The 16388-nt window shown below is 43.0% G+C and overlaps 2 protein-coding genes across 2 annotated transcripts; one reads left to right on the top strand and one right to left on the bottom strand.

Moving 5' to 3' along the window:
* Positions 1–254: 254 nt before the first annotated feature.
* Positions 255–3801, bottom strand: LOC129342246 (actinia tenebrosa protease inhibitors-like). The gene is made up of 2 exons (XM_054997919.1): positions 3724–3801; positions 255–1699 (listed from the first exon to the last, which is right to left on the bottom strand). The coding sequence occupies exons 1-2, from the start codon at positions 3788–3790 to the stop codon at positions 678–680; spliced, it is 1089 nt and encodes a 362-aa protein (XP_054853894.1). The 5' UTR covers positions 3791–3801; the 3' UTR covers positions 255–677.
* A 4350-nt stretch (positions 3802–8151) lies between these two features.
* LOC129342050 (pulmonary surfactant-associated protein C-like) lies at positions 8152–16388 on the top strand. The gene is made up of 5 exons (XM_054997522.1): positions 8152–8199; positions 9362–9499; positions 11922–12059; positions 12604–12720; positions 16266–16388. Exons 1-5 carry the CDS (start codon positions 8152–8154, stop codon positions 16386–16388), a joined length of 564 nt encoding a protein of 187 aa, XP_054853497.1.

Raw genomic sequence — 16388 nt, 5'->3', positions numbered from 1 at the left:
CAGCTGCACAAGTAGAGGTACCAATAACCTTGAGAAAAAAATGTCCTGCTCCCTTAAAGATGCTGAATATGATATTATTGCCCTTTAGAGATTTTAATAAGATGTTATTTACCTCCTGTGGGAAAAGAGGGCTTGCAAGTTGAGTGTCTCCGATTCCTATTTATCCCTCTTTTTGTGGCTATTTTCCCCTGCCATGAGCTAACCAATTTCCTTTTGAGGAATACCAAAGCGCTGAAGAATCAGAGACCACAGGATGCAGAAGAAGAGATGAGTTTATTGAAAAGCATGCAAGACATTTCTGCAGAGGCTGCTCAAATATGGCTGAAAAGTTATCATAGATTCCCTTGTGCCTTTTTTCATTGACCCCAAAGACAGAGGAATGGATTTGACAATATTTCTTTACCTGAAGAAAGAGAAGAGCATCAACTACATGGATGAAGACCAGTTCAAAGCTGTAGGACCTGAAAGTCTCCCAGAATTACAACTGATCTGCAAAACACAGAGATCAGTTCCTCTGGACAAAATGGCTGATTGGGTGGGGGGGGGAACGGGAATTCGTCTTTAGCAGGTAGCACTGATCTCTGCAGTCTGGAGATGAGTTGTAATTCTAGGAGGTCTGCAGGCCCCAGCGAGAGGTCTGGCAACCCTATGCCAAAGCCATAAATTGGCATTTGTCCTTACGAACGCTGCATAGTGACCCTGCCAATGCCATAACACTCCTGAGTGCAATCCTCCATATTTTGAAAGTTATTTGCATTACCATTACAGCCACCATAAATGAACTTCTCACACTTATTTCTTTGTGTATTGTAGTAGTAACGGGGAAATGCTGCTTTGCAAAATCCTTGCTCTGGGGGAAGACTGCAGTGTGTAGGTATATTGTTTCTCGATATAGTGACCCCACCAACGCTGTGGCACTCCTGAGCGCAATCCTCCTTTTCCAGAAAGTTATTTGCATTACCTTTACAACCACCATAAATGAACTTCTCACACTTGTTAGTTTGAGTATTGTAGTAGTAACGGGGAAATGCTGCTTTGCAAGGTCCTTGCTCTAAGGGAAGAGTGCAGTGTTTAGGTATATTGTTTCTAGATATAGTGACCCCACCAACGCTGTGGCACTCCTGAGCGCAATCCTCCTTTTCCAGAAAGTTATTTGCGTTACCTTTACAGCCACCATAAATGAACTTCTCACACTTGTTAGTTTGAGTATTGTAATAGTAACGCGGAAATGCTGCTTTGCAAGGTCCTTGCTTTAGGGGGAGAGTGCAATGCTTAGGTACACTGCCAGATGAAGAGCCCTCCTGGGTCTTTCTGTCAAAGCGATCACACTCCCAAATACAGTCACTGAAACTCTTAAAGTTATTTCTGTTGCCTTCGTCACCTCTGTAGGTGAACTGATGACATGTCTTCATTTGCACATCATAGTAGTAACGTAACAATCTTGATTTGCCCTTCCCATTTGTTGGAGGGAGTGTGCAGTGTCTAGGTGGCTTGCCCAGGGGAAAGTGCTCCTGCGTTTTCTTACCCAAGACCTCACACTCCCAAACGCATTCCTTAATATTCTTAAAGTTATTGCCTCCGGCTTGACAACCTGTGAATGGCCGGCAGGTCTTCATTTGCACATCGTAGTAGTAACGCAGTAATTTCTCTTTGCATTTCCCATGTTCTGGAGGGAGTGTGCAGTGTTTAGGCACGATAGCTAGGGAGGGATAAAGACAAAGACAAAGATCATATATATTATCTCATTTTCTGAAACATGGCCAGGTGTCCAGAAGATCGCACGAAACTAACGCCATAAAAGCATCTTCCTAGCGCAATTTCTCAGCACGATCCTGTTTAATGGCCCTTTTTCTGATGTCATTGGGCCATTGAAGGGGATCGTGTCAGGAGATCATGCTAGGAAGACGCTTCATGCTGTGAGTTTGCACGATCTCCTGAGGCACGTGTGAAAACGGCCACAGAAATTAGAAGCATTTGAAGATGCAATTTTTGGAACTCCATTTCTTGAGACTGTCACTTGTAAAGAGACAGTGATGTAACATCCCTCTTTATAATAACAGATAGTTTGCTTCCACACAAAGAAAATTCCTATTGTGTGCTCATTGCCTTTGTTGCTCGTTGCAACGTTGCTCATTGCAGACACATTCAGAATGGCAATATAAGGGTATTCTTTAGGGTATCCCCTCATACTAGGATTGCCAACTGCAGGTTGGGAAATTCCTGGAAATTTGGGGGGTGAAATCTGGGGACAGTAACATTTGGGGAGGGAACTCAGTGGGTTATAATGCCATGCAGTCTATCCTCCAAAGCACCCATTTTCTCCAGAGGAACTGATCTCTGTAGCCTGGAGATCACTCAGTTATAATTCTGGAAGTTCTCCATGCCCCCCTGAAGTTTGGCAACCCTAAACATACTTACCACCATCAACTCCCCGCCCCAACTTCTGGAGGGCTCTGTAGTAGCTTTTAACAACATTGGTGGTAAGTATACACTGCAATATAATGATGCTATAGCAATATACAGACTGCTTTACTTAAGCGAGCAAAAACTGCCTGTCATTTGGGGGAGGAGTATGGCAGATGCCAGATGAAGTTGGAGGTGTGGAAATCCACACCATCTCCTCCATACAAAGGACAATTACATGGCAATGTTGTGCGGAAATAAGCAAACATACAAAAAGCCAAATGGAGCTAATGTAAAAGCAACCCGTATCATAGACCAACAAGACCAACTGAGAGGACCACAAGTGACGCCTGACACAGGTTGGACACTTGCCAGCTTCCCTCAAGTTTTGATGGGAAATGTAGGCAGCTTGGCGGAATGTTGGACAAGTGACAGTTGAAAAGTCCATTGGACAGCAGTCAGAGAGTCAAGCTGCAAGACCAGGATGCCTACACTTCCCATCAAAACTTGAGGGAAGCTGACTAGTGTCCAACCTGTGTCAGGCGTCACTTGTGGTCCTGCTCTCAGGCTAGATTACTGTTGTGATTTCTGCACTAGCTCTTAAAACAGATCATCATAGTACAATTCATGCAAATGTGAGGTTTGATGCAATAGCAAGGATGAGGAATGTTGCAGTAATGGAGGCATTGAGACAACATAACTTATAAAGTCCTGTCTGTAGCCTGAAAGGCAAGCATTGTAGGTTACAACTGGAGTCCTGTTTGTTGTAACAGGTGACTGAGGAGGTGGCAAAGGGACCAGTAAAGATCTGGGGCAGTAGGCACAATGGCTGCATATTATCCTGATGCTTCAAAAACAGGTTCTGGTGGTAATCCTAGAGAATGGTAACCGGTATGAGTTAGCCCAAAGTAAGGGCTAAACGGTAGGTGTGCAGGCAGGCAGGCATGCAAAGAAGTGAGAAGGGAAATGTTAAGTGTCCCAGGGTCACACAACTGAATGATGTTTAATATAACACCTGACCTCTACCGGCCAATATCATACCCAGTGACTAAGTTTGGAAGGCTGCACATGCTGAGAGAGCTTCCAAGTGAGCAACATCTTCCTTGTGCCAGCCTCCCTGTGCCAGGCTCCTGGTTACTCCTCTTGTAAAAATGACCAGCCATGAACACAAAAAGCTTTCTCCTGCTCTCTAATTATAGGGAAACCAGGAAGTATGAAACAAAGAAAATGGCCTTGAAAGGAAGACTGCAGTTATGGAACCAGGTGGGGATAAGAAGGTTGTAGGTGTGCATCAGAGCAGGGTTGTAATGCCGTGCTTACCTCCAGAGACGCCCAGCAGTTCAGACAAGGGTGCAAGAAGTCCAGCCACGAGGACAAGGAGGACCATGCGATTGCAGCTCATGGTGGCTGTTTGATGGGGACAGACAGTGCTGAGCTTTATATAAGGCTCCACAGGGAAATGGAGAGGGGCTTTGGACAGCCAAAACAAACTGTCAATAGGCAAAGACAGCCTGAAGCTGCTCTGTCCAGAACAAGGTACCATCCTGTGCTTAAATAAATCATATTCTGGTTCTCCTACAGACATACTGGAGCCCAAAAGTAAATGAATGAAATCTTAACATCATCAGAAAGTGTTCATGTCATATGATCCAAAGCTGTTTTTTGGGTAGTTGCTGTCCTCCCCTTCCATTCTTTCTTAAATACTATGCAGTTGAAGTAACAGTATGGATGCTGAATGTGAGTGTGACATAAACATGACAAAGGACTCAACCAAATTACTTAACCAAAACAAGTTAAAAAGCCAGTTTTATTATGTTGCATTTCATGGTGAGGGGTAAAGTGCTTACACCAATGTTTCTCTCTCCAGCTTACAAAATACAATTGAAATATATAAACAGGGAGGAAAACCAAAATACAATGAATTGCAATTGATAAATATGATAAAGGAAGTAGAGATAACAAAATATGACATCCTGGATTGATCCCAGATCCACAGAACTGGTTCACTCAGGGTCACAGTCCGGAGCCAGTTGTCTGTTGTTGCCAAAGGAGTACAACTACTGTGCCTGACTCAGAAAATAAACCCTGGATCTTTTGTAAAAGGTTAAGATATAGTGGCCATCTTGGATTTTCAAAGTGGTTGATATTATTTTCAATGACCCTACCAAGCTTAATGATCCTCATGAAATCATGATTGTTTCTCCTGAGTTTTTTTGTATATATCTGCCTCACTCACAGGGATTTGTGCTGATCCTTGTTTAGGTAAACTGCACTTGCACTGGTAGAGTGCATGTTTTCACACACCTGTAAACACCTCTGGAAAATTGTGCAAAACTCAGGGCATGACAGCATCTTCTTAGTTTAATGGTTTGATTAATTAATGGTCCCATTTAATTAATTAAACGGGAACCATTAATGGTTCCCGTTTAATGGTGCGATGACATCAGAAATTGGGCCATTAAATGGGAAAGCGCGCTAAGAAGATGCCATCATGCCGTGAGTTTTACGCAATTTTCCGGAGGTTTTAGGCATGTGAAAACGGCCAGAAACAAAGACGGCTCCACAGTCCACATTCTAGCTGAAGGCTATTTTAGCACTCATGAACTCTTATCCTTGCTTCTTGCCTTTCAAAATACAATGGGCATAATTTTGTGGCTGGCTTTGGCTGTCTCCTCATGCCCTTAAAGAGACGGCCCACTCACCGAACTCTGACAGTTTTGCCCCAGAAATCCAGATGTCTCCATTTGCAAAATGGTTGTGGGCCATTTGGCTTCTGCTTTTTCGGCACCTTTTCTGGGAGCACACTTTCCGCAGTCACAAGAAAGGTACAGAAAAAACGGAAGCCAAATGGCCTGCAAATGTTTTGCAAATGAAGACGTCACCAGCGTTCCATGACTGGGATATCCCTTTAAAGGCGCCTGGAAACAGCCTTTGTCAGAGTGAGTCTAAATCTTTGCTTTAGGCTTTCAAACAAGTCTCAAATTCCTCTAAACAATCTAAAATGTTATTCATCCAGTAAGACTGTTTTGTATCCCCATTCATAGCAGAAAGAGACATAGGCCGTTTCCACATGGCTTACCTGCTTGCGTTATGTCCCGGCAGATCGTGCAAAAAACGTGGAAGATTGTGTTTTTTCGCACGATCTGCCAGGACATAACGCAAGCAGGTAAGCCAGGTGGAAACGGCCATATGCCTATCCATAGTAATCTCTCTTCTCAGCTAGAGGGTGAGAGCCAAGTCCACCCCCTTTTTCATCTCCTGTGGCATTCCACATGGCGCAATTTTATCCCCCATGTTATTTAATTTCTATGTAAAGCCTTTAGAAGCAACCATGACCGATTCTAGACGACTAACCTGAAGGCGCTGCATGCCGCCATGTTCCGGATCGCGATGGGGAAAACGCGAAATATCGTGTTTTCTCACGCGAGTTTGGCGTGACGTCGTGCCAAACTCGCGCGAGAAAACGTAATATTTCGCGTTTTCCCCGTCGCGATCCAGAACATGGCGGCATGCAGCGCCTTCAGGTTAGTCGTCTGGAATCGGCCCATTTGTAGTTTTGGAACTGAATGTCAACAATACACATTTTTTGTATTCATTCACCTATGTCACAACGTTTCTTAAGCTTTAAAAAGTGAGACTGTATGTGTGGTTATGTAATAATGGAAGCAATGGATTGCATTGTCTACATGAGAATGTATCTAGCTGTTGTCTGTAGAAGTCATGTGTATACACTATGAGGCCAGTGTGTGGTCTCACAGACATATTCTTTGCCTTGCAATGTGAACATTTCTCTGTTGACAAGTTCTGTACCTTCCTGGGACAGGAAATTCGTAAGGAGTTCAGCATATTGCTGATAAGATGGAAGCACATCAGTTTTTCATTTTTCATCTGTAGTAGCTGAGATGGAGATTTTCCAAGCAGCAGCATCCTGTCTTTACGTTGTATTTTCAAAATTAGAACTCTTTGCTCGCTTGTGTTGACAGGTTGGTTCTCCTTGCCAAGCAAATTCATATAATAGCCTTTAACAATGGAATTGTTCCTCTAAATTAAAGGGAGATGGGTCCAGGGAGAACATAACTTGGTATTCAAGATAAAAAATACCCAGAACAACCAATACCCTTTGTCAAAACATTCAAGAGGCTCCAAGTAAGGTAAAGAGGAGAGATGTTTGCAGGGAGGTGGTCTGTCTGCAGATAAAGTTATCTGTAGTGAAAATGGGGCCTAGATTCCATATTAACTGGTTCCATACTATTAGTGGAAAGGATGAACCGATATCTAAAGACCTCCGATGAACTATATACAGAGCGAGTGTAAATAATATCCATATGACTATGTCCAACATAGGATACTTGTGCCATATAAATGTGTATGTTAATCCACAAAAACACAGGTATCATTATATTTTGAAAAGTAAATATATGTAAATAAATATAAGAAATCATTTCATACAACAAAACACAAGCTAATGCACAGGAAAAGAATATAACAACAATACTGTGTGTTACACGTGGCAATAATATATCTACATGTGGCAATAATATATCCAAACTGATAGAAGCTCAAGCGCTGCACCTGATTTATATATGACACTGTGGGAAATAAGAGCAACTTTACATTTATCCAGGATCTTAAAAGTGAACTACTGTGGAAAGAGGTAAAAATTGTGTTATGAGTCAAATGTAGGGTAGCCAAACTTCAGGTGGGACCTGAAAATACTGGAGAAAATGACTGCTTTTGAGGGTGGACTGAATATTCCCACCTGTGCCAAAGCAAAAAGAATAAAAAGGGAACTTCCCTCTCTGCTTTCAAACCAGCAATGCATCAATCCTGTGCTGGACTTTAAAAAAATTTTTTTTTTAAAAAAGGAGAGGGGAGAGGGGAAGAATGGAAAGGAGAGGAGTGGCTGGCTAGACAAGAACAGCCAATCACAATGCAGTGGGCTGGCAGGGGGCAGGAGAGGGGGGAAGAGAGTGGAACCTCAACAATGGAATAAAGAGTATGCATGGGGAAACAGCCTACTGCAAAGCAGATTTTTTTTTTTAAATCAGGGTATAAACTCTCCTAGGAAAGCTGGTGAAAAGTCACATAGTGTCTGGAGTGCCTACTCAATGGCAGCAAATCTGGTGCAGACAGTCATGAAAAAAACACTGCAGTAGGGGAACTGAATTGGGGAAACTGACCTGGGCAAACTCAGCTTGTGTGTGTGAAACAAAAGAGATCCCTTCTGTTTAGCTCTCCAGCTGATGGTTCTCTACATCTTTGGATTCCTGCAGTAAAGTCCTCCTAACTACAATGACAACTATCTCTTACCTCATGAAAGTTGAACTGTGTAAGATTTGTTTGTTTGTTTTTTGTTTATGGAATGTTAGTGACATCACAGCAGCTCAATCAATCAGTATCAGAGATTTCACTACAGCAAGAACAATCCATATATAATAATCAAAGTTAGGGAAATTCTTTAAGATGGTTACGGAGTCACTTGAGAAAGCAATGTTTAAAATGTGACATATCTTGTTTTCTTGCTTTGCTTTATAAAGTCCTCTACGTGACAGACTGACACTGATCAAATGGAAATTCTCCCTCTAGCTTTAGGAGAGGAACATCCAGGTCAAACCAAATGACAGGTGATCATATTTCCCATGGCCAGGTTGATAAGAACCTTTCACCCCTATTCTGCACATAGATTTCGCCATGTAACTCTTAAGAGTAAACTAGCTAAGGCAGATTTCAATCGTACTTGCAGCAGAGATGGACCCGAAAGCTAGGTGTGAGCTCAGCATGGCACCACAGCCTCCTGTAAGTAGAAATATTCTTTTTTAAAAAAATAAGAGCAAAACTGTCTGATTAAAAATTGTATTTGGGCTGTATGAAAAAAACCCAATTAGGATAGCAGCAAAATGTAAAAAGGTAGTTACACACACAGTGTTAAAAACCCGTTTTGAATATTGCACACATTCTGTGCTTATAGAGGAAAACAGAACGTTGCAAAAATGTGAAAGTGCATAAGATGAGCCACTGACATTTTATTTCAGACATTATAAATTAGTAAAAGGAAGATTACTTGGCACTTGGAAATTACTCTTCTCACTCCTGGCATTTACACAAGTAACATTACGAGTATTTAATGTTTTTCTGCCATGGCACCTATAAGTATTACTGTCTTATGTCAGTGCACAACAAATTCATTTAAATATTATAAATGAATCCAACTTCATCCAAAAGGTCACTGAGAGAATGAGAAGGCAGAAAACTGCACAACCCAAATATCCAAAGTGCTGAAATTTGTGATATTCTTGTACAGAAACACGAGTTTAAGCAAATGATTTCTGTGTCAATTGTGAGAAATTCTGGTTTTCCATGCCATCGGCCTCTTTTGCCTAAGCTATTCTGTCTTGCAGTCTACCACCACAGTTAGGGTCGCCAACTTCCAGAATTCTCCAGGAATTACAACTGATCTTCAGGCTGCAGAGATGAGTTCCCCTGGACAAAATGGCAGCGTGAGAGGGTGGACTCTCTGGCATCACAATTCTCGCTGTGCTCCCTCTCTTCCCCAAACTCCACCCTTCCCAGATCTACCCTCAGATCTCCAGGAATTTCCTAACATGGAGTTGGCAATCCTAGCCTCAGTAGATTTTAAAAAATATTTTATTTTATTAAAACAAAAAAAGGAATACAAAAAAAAGAGGAATAAAGGAAGGGGACAAGAAAAACAAATATAAAGCTGTGTACTGCAAGGATTATCAACGTACAGAGTACAAAAATCGTAACCTTTAAAAGTGTTAGAATAATAATTAAAACAGTTTAGTGTATATATGTTCAAATAAAGAACAGGATTCAAACCTAGCCTCAGAATGAGGGCGAAACAGGACTTGTGAAGTGGGAATAACCGCTCTCTTCTTCCCTCAACAAACCAGAAAGCTTACATTTCCCACCTAAACCCCTGGCTTTCTTCCCCCAGGCCCTCACCTTTATACCCACAGTTCCTAAGAACAGGATACAACTGATCGTCATCTCAGTGCTGTTGGTGCTCTTGGCCATTATCATTATTGAAGCCATTATCATCGGAGTTTACATGACTCAGAAACACACTGAAAGGGTAAGTAGAGCATCTAACAGAAGGTGAATGCCGTCCATAAGAGTCCTACTGGGTTGGCCCAAGGTCTACCTAGATGAGCACTCCGTTTCCGGCAATGCTTGGTGGAGCTTAGAAACGGAGCATTAAGACAACTACCCATGTAGTGGTGTTGTTCAGATGTATATTGCTAGTGAACACAGAGGATCCATTTAGCTGCCTTCCTTCGCCGCATCTTTTATGCCGTGTTTGTTTAGCTTCACACATGTTGTCTCATCAGTCTTACAATAAGCTTCCCTGCTCCTGCCCCTATGCCTGAAACAACCCTGGGAAGTCACTGGTATGTATCCAGCCACGCCACTCAGCCACATTCTAAACATTCTTCCAGCTTTCAACATAAGTGGTTCTTCCAGAGCTATTTGCTCAGTTTGGAAGGGGGTGGTGTTTCAAGCTGGAAAAACAGCATGGAGGGAGGATTAACTGCTGTTCCCCATCTGTTATACTCTTAATTGGATCAGGCTTTCATAACCTGAGATTTAAAAATATGACCATGACCTGGATAGCCTAGGTGTGCCTGATCTTGTCAGATCTCAAAAGCTAAGCAGGGTCAGCTTTGGTTATTAATTGGATAGGAGACCTCTGATGAAGACCAGGGTTGTAGAGGCAGGCAATGGCAAGCCACCTCTGTAAGTCTCTTGCCATGAAAACGCCACCAGGGTTGCCATAAGTCAGCTATGACTTGAGGGCACTCTCCACCACCACCTCAATGCTGGGAGCTTCCACTGGAATTCACAGTATTTCATGTAACTGATTCCTAGAAGTCAGTACTGAGCATTAGGGCTGATTCACACATTGCAAAGCCCTTCCAGCTGCCACATGGGCTTTGGATCACACACGTTCTGGAAGTTCCAAGCTTCCCAGGTGTGCAAAATTCTAACTCAGATTGTGACTACAGCACATGTAAAGCAGAGATATGCAGGAAAGGCAGGGAATCCCCTCCTCCACACATGGCAGCTGCAAGGATTTTGTGTGAACGGGGTCTTATTATTTCTATATTGTGTCAGGAAGGTAAGGCTGAGAGATACTGGCCACCTACTAAATTCACAGTAGAGATAAGATTTGAATGCGGGAACCCCTGATTCATAGCTTGGTCTCTTAGCCACTTGTTACAGTAGTTCTTATAAGCACCACAGAATTCAAAAGCTACCTAAGCCCGTATTGGTCCCTTTCTCACCAATCTACCCAGTCAACCAGGAAAAAAGCTGGACTAGCATGGATCCTAGTTGCATGACCCATCTTGGGATGAATTTTTGTGTAATTTTGGTTTAGTTCTCAAACACCAAACTAGAAGGACTGTGCAAATGTGCTGTTAGAGCAGGTCTGAACAAATCTTTTGGTCCACGGGCCATACTGGGATACAGAAATCATTTGGTAGGCAAGGGCAGGGTGGGGGTAGGGGGAGAGAGGTCTGCCTAAGAGGTAGGGTTGGCAGCCAAGGAACTGGAGGGAGGGGCAGAGACGCGCATGAGCTGTATTGCATGATGCAGCAATGTCATTTCTGGGAGAAAATCCAGAAGTAATGTCACTGTGTTACATAAAAACCATAGAATTTCAGGGGACTCTTAGAACATTGCATGAGCTAGTGACACCACTACTAGTTTTTCAGATGGAAATGAAGTCATGGCATTGCACAACACTGTTTCCCCCCATCATTTCCCCCCCCCCATTGCCAGCAGAGGATGGGGGAGCACCACCAGGGGCCCCTTATCCTTGGCAGGAAAATGGCAACCCTACTAAGTGGTAGGGCTGCTCAACAAAACAGTGTTGGAGCTGCCAGGCCAACCTTTTAGTTCTAGATCCATCCCTTAGGCAGGACTTTCAGTGTGTACCAAAAGCTCTGCCTGTGGAACTGGATCTGCTCAAGAGCCTGAATTGGCAGTTCCAAACTGATTTCTTAAGCAGCTCCAGCCCTGCTTCTTTGGGGACCTAGTAAAAAGGTTCTGTGGGCTGAAGGTAGCTAGGCTTGCCCTTTGCCCACTGCGCAGGAGATGTCCAGCTCCAAGCTCCCATTGCCTGTTGGCATTCCAGTGACTAGTGGGAGGGGAAACAAATTAAAAATCACTGTTGGGTGATAGCATTATACCACATCTGGGGAAAGCCCAGATGTGACAACATGCATCTCTACAAATCACCAGAAACTCTATGGTTTTATGAGTTTCTGGCAATTCCTAGAGACATGTGATGTCATATCTGGGTTTCCCCCAGAAGTGATATAAAGTGGTCATCTGACAGCATCCCATGTCCTCCCTCTGACTTCCACTTGTTGCCCATATGCTGGCTAGAATCCTAGTGGGGGCTCACAGAACTTAGGTTGGACCCCACCTTCCTTAGTGACAAATAAGGCAAGGAACCCAGGGACCACTGCTTTGTCTTGTCTCCTCCATAGGTAATCAAAAGCATTCGTAACGGAAGTGATGGTGGAGTGGTGGAACAAACAATGATGGTGAACAACCAGGAGAGTGTGGTTGCACTCCATATCCAGAACAATATGACCTCAGCCACCGTTGTCTATGACTATAAACACGTAAGTACCAAAGATACTCCAGATGAACTTCTGATGCCAGCAAATAGCTACATACAGTGTAATTTTAGGGCTGTACTCCATGGGTTTGACTTTCAATCAGATGTTCCCGGCTAGGAACTCAATTCCCAGATACATGGTGGGGACATTTCAGGTTGGGACCACAGCATAACTCCTTTCGCACTGTATAGCTTTAATTTCACTTTCATCAGAATTAATGGTTGCCTTTTGCAGGCTCACTGCATTCTCCAAGAGATCTACCCCTCCCCCAAACATGATCAAATACAGAATCCTTCTCTTTATTTATTCTTCATAGTCTCTTAGGAGTCATTTTACTAGAGGACAATTTGCCCTTCAGTGAAATTGATAGCACTTATTTGTCTTCTGATAATATGCTTTGGACATAGATGCTTGCCCCACTGTGGTCTCATTCGCAACTGGGCATGTCAAATCTTCAATGCACGGTATGAGTCATATATTTGTAACCTGAGTGCCTGAGTTTTTTCTAAATTTGGCCTGAAATCTTTGATTCCTCATATGTTCCCAGAGTCTGATTGGCTTCCGAGTTCAGGACAAAAGCCAGTGTTCAGTGGTGGCAATGGATTCAGTTAATGTGCCCAGCATAAGAGAAATCACTCAGAGAATTGAGCATTTTGATGAACAGGTGAGAAAAGCTTTCCTGAAATTCATTGCAGGGTATTGAAGCTGAGAGTATATCGTAACAGACTTGGGACTGTTTCATTTACATTTCGTGAATGCTCAGAAACGAAAACTACTTTCCTCAGCTAGGTCAAAAATTGCAGATTAAGTATTTCTTCTAGGCTCAAGGTAAAAATAGATTGTCTTCAGTTGTTTCACGAATGAGAATATTTCCATGGGCCCTTTTCACACTGCTTACCTGCTCCTGGGACGTTGCAAAATATTGTGCAAAAAACGCGGAAGATAGCGTCTTCTCGCGAGACTTTTGCATGACATTTGGTATCGCCACAATGTTTATTAGCTATTTTTTTGAGACAGAGCGTATAAGCAACCACCAACAAGCTCTGCCTGTCTCCAGTGTGAGAAAACCAACAGAACTAAGGATCTTTTCCTGTTACAACCAGCAATTTGGTGCCTGAAGAATGCTGAAGCTGCCAACCCTGTAAGCCTATAGACACTTGGAATTTTGAGAAAGGAAAAACTCACAAAATGGTTAGCATGGAAGGCAGGACAGGGAGGGAAATCACGAAATGTTGGGAGGCTCCAAGCGAATCGTTGTGCTATGATACAGGCAGCTATCTCTGAATGGGTGCTCCCTACAGGCACTCTGAAATATCTCCTGCTCCACTGAGAAGGAGGACAGCCAAGAATGGCTCTTTGTTTTGGGGAAGAGGTGCTTTGGGGAAATGCATCAGCCTGCTATATGACAACCACAGGTGCCACATTGCGGATAGTGATTTTCCACGCAGAAGAATGGGAGGGGTTTGAGAAAGTTTTAAGGAAGAACGTTGTCTTGTTTGAATGACTTTTTAGGAAAGACAGTTGAAAGAGAATTTGGGGAAGAAATTTTGTAGAGGTTTGGAGGGAGACAGAGGAGCGGACGGAGCAGACATCCACTGGGGTGGGCGGGCTGAAGTACATTGGGGTGCAAGATCTCTTTCTCTCTCTGGGGTTGTTGGGGAAGTGATTGATTGCCTTGTCGGAGTGCCTTTTTGTCTCCACCTTAGCTCTACCTATATATCATAAATAAGATATATACGACAAAGACTCGGGTTGCTAGCCCTCAGTTGACAACTAGAGATGGGCCCGATCCAGAAAAAAAAAAAAAAGAACCATGCAGTTCATGGTTTGTCGCATTTCACGAACAATGGACCACGAACCATGAACTTCTGTGAACCTGCCCCGGTTCATGAACCAGTTTGTTTGGTTTATGAAAACGTCACATCCAGATCAGCAAACTGTCACTTCTGGGCCAGCAGAAGGCCACTTCCGGGCCAACAGAAAGTCTGCAGGAAGTCCATCCCCTGTTGCCTAGGAAACTGATTGATTGGCGCCAGGCTGTCTGCAGTGATGAACCAAAAAATGAATCAAAGGAACCAGCCTAAAGTTCGTGGCGGTTCATCAGAAATTGACTCTGACGAACTGCCGGTTCGCGAACCACGAACCAGCCTAGTTTGTCACAAACTTTTGTTCATATTTCAGTTTGTGCCCATCTCTATTGGCAACCTCTGGGAGACTGGTGGGGGCAGGACTTGCCCTAATGGCAATCTTCCAATGCCTCAGCATCATTTCCAGCTATGTAACCAGAAGTGGCATCACTTTGTTGCAGGATGCTCTAGGATACATCTGAAATACTATGAGTTTCTGGTGAATCCTAGAGCATCCTGCAACATGATGATGTTACTTCTGCTTACGTAGTTGGAAGAGACGTGGCATTGGAAGATCACTGATTACTCCCCCAATATCCTCCGCAACTCCATTAAGTGCCAGTAGGGGCGCATGAGCATCAAGCAAATGGCAACCCTAACAAAGACACCATAAACCTCCAGTGCTCTCTCTCCACCAAAGTCACTTTTAACCACTTAGAGAAGAAAAGATAAGCTTAACTATTTGGCAACAAGAAAAAGTCAAACAAAAACTTTCAATAACAAAGTGCAATTCCAGGTTAAGTGTAAGGGGAAGGGAAACATTTTTAAACATTTCCAATATACCATGAAGGTCTAGTTCAGTGGAAGTTATGGATGACTGCAGGCAAAACCCTGGAGCATAATCCTGTTTGGGGAGAATAAGTATAAGGAACTGAAAATGCAAAACCTGAGGAAGAACTAGCTCCGTGCGTTTCAGGAAGCAGGGACATACATCTGTGTGCTATCCTCAAACGACTTTTGTGTATCACAAACTAGATAACAGGAGATAACTGACTTTTCATATGACTAATTTATTTCCAAAGCAAATATTTATTTTCCATTTACTGCTTTTCCCCCTTGAGTAAGCTGGAACCTTTCTAGCATGGCTTTGTTTGTAATGCAATTAAGCATTTTTTGCAGTTCTCTGTCTCCATTTTAGGACTGAAAGGAACATAGGTCTGGCTAGGCAAGCTTTATCTAGCCAAGTAAACACTGTGACTTGAACAAGCAACATTTTTGTTGTTTGTTTCTTATTTTCCTGAAATTCAGCTTATCAAAGTTACTAAGGGTACTTTGAAACAGAGACTTCTCTGCAATAGATCAGTGACATTCACTGCACCTGATCTATTGATTTCACTGAGACTCAAGGCGGATTACATACTGCAGTTCAATACAATCAACAGCAGGAACATTCAATAAACAATGCAATATATAGATTGCAGCATAATCATTTTGACGTGGCAACAGTAACAGACAAGGCACAGTAGTATAGTCTACAGTCCATTATCAAAGCATCACTTTGAACCCTTTCCTTGTAGCACAGCCCTATTAAATGTGTAAGAAAGGCTACCTAAATAATTCAGTTTTGCACAATTTGCAGAAACCAAGAGAGTGGGAGCTTTCCTGACCTCTTCAGGCAGGCTGTTCTATAAGGTGGAGGCTACCACAGAGAATGCATGTATATGGGCACGTATATGGGACAGAGAATGCATGTATATGATTCTGCCCATTTGCAGGTTGGCACCTGCAGAAGGCTCTGTTTAAATGAACGAAACTGCCAGTGGTGAAGTATAGGGAGAGAGGCAGTCCCATAGTTATGAGGGACCAAGGCCATGAAGGGCTTTGTATGTGGTGGCCAAACCCTTGAACTGAGCCTGGTGACTGATGGACAGCCAATGGAAAGACAACAGAATGGGATGGGAGTAATATGCATGAATATGGGAGAGAATATTTGTATATAACATGTGGGTTCACTAGCAGAACCCAGCTAAATGCAGAGATATGCTGAGATTTTTAGTATGGTATGAAAGCTCTTCATTTTTGATCGACACAATTTGGCAACTATCCTGGCCTCTGGCAGCCAGTCTGCATTTGATTATTTTTTCCATGTAGGTTGTGCCTTATGCCAGAGAGTTTAATCCCTCCATCCCAAGCCACCAACAGCAGTGATGCTTCATTCTGTGAGATACGAATAGGGAGGTATTCCTCCTCCGCCCTTGAAAACCAATCTAAGCCAAGGATCCAAACTGTTTTTTAAAAACATGTTCCTTATTGTCATTGACATCTAAGTTCAGATAAACCATTTCACCTTGCTTCATAAAAGGTTTCAAAAGATGTCAGCTTGGCGTACAGCTTCGAGCAAGGAGAACTAGCAGATCGCACCATCCTTGGAACCACGATGAATATTCTTTGCAGTGATGTCCCTGTATACTGGGCAGAGAGGTAA

This window comes from Eublepharis macularius, chromosome 14, assembly GCF_028583425.1.
Source record: "Eublepharis macularius isolate TG4126 chromosome 14, MPM_Emac_v1.0, whole genome shotgun sequence".
NCBI lineage: Eukaryota > Metazoa > Chordata > Lepidosauria > Squamata > Eublepharidae > Eublepharis > Eublepharis macularius.
Note: the sequence above shows the minus strand (reverse complement) of the source record. Positions and strands in the feature narration are given on the sequence as shown.

Excerpts from the sequence above, each read along its gene's own strand:
- LOC129342246 (XM_054997919.1), bottom strand. The coding sequence starts at position 3,790 with ATGGTCCTCCTTGTCCTCGTGGCTGGACTTCTTGCACCCTTGTCTGAA. Across the intron at positions 1,700-3,723 it reads ACTGCTGGGCGTCTCTGGAG|CTATCGTGCCTAAACACTGC; the intron begins GTAAGCACGGCA and ends ATCCCTCCCTAG.
- LOC129342050 (XM_054997522.1), top strand. The coding sequence starts at position 8,152 with ATGGACCCGAAAGCTAGGTGTGAGCTCAGCATGGCACCACAGCCTCCT. Across the intron at positions 8,200-9,361 it reads GCATGGCACCACAGCCTCCT|GCCCTCACCTTTATACCCAC; the intron begins GTAAGTAGAAAT and ends TTCTTCCCCCAG. Across the intron at positions 12,060-12,603 it reads TTGTCTATGACTATAAACAC|AGTCTGATTGGCTTCCGAGT; the intron begins GTAAGTACCAAA and ends ATATGTTCCCAG.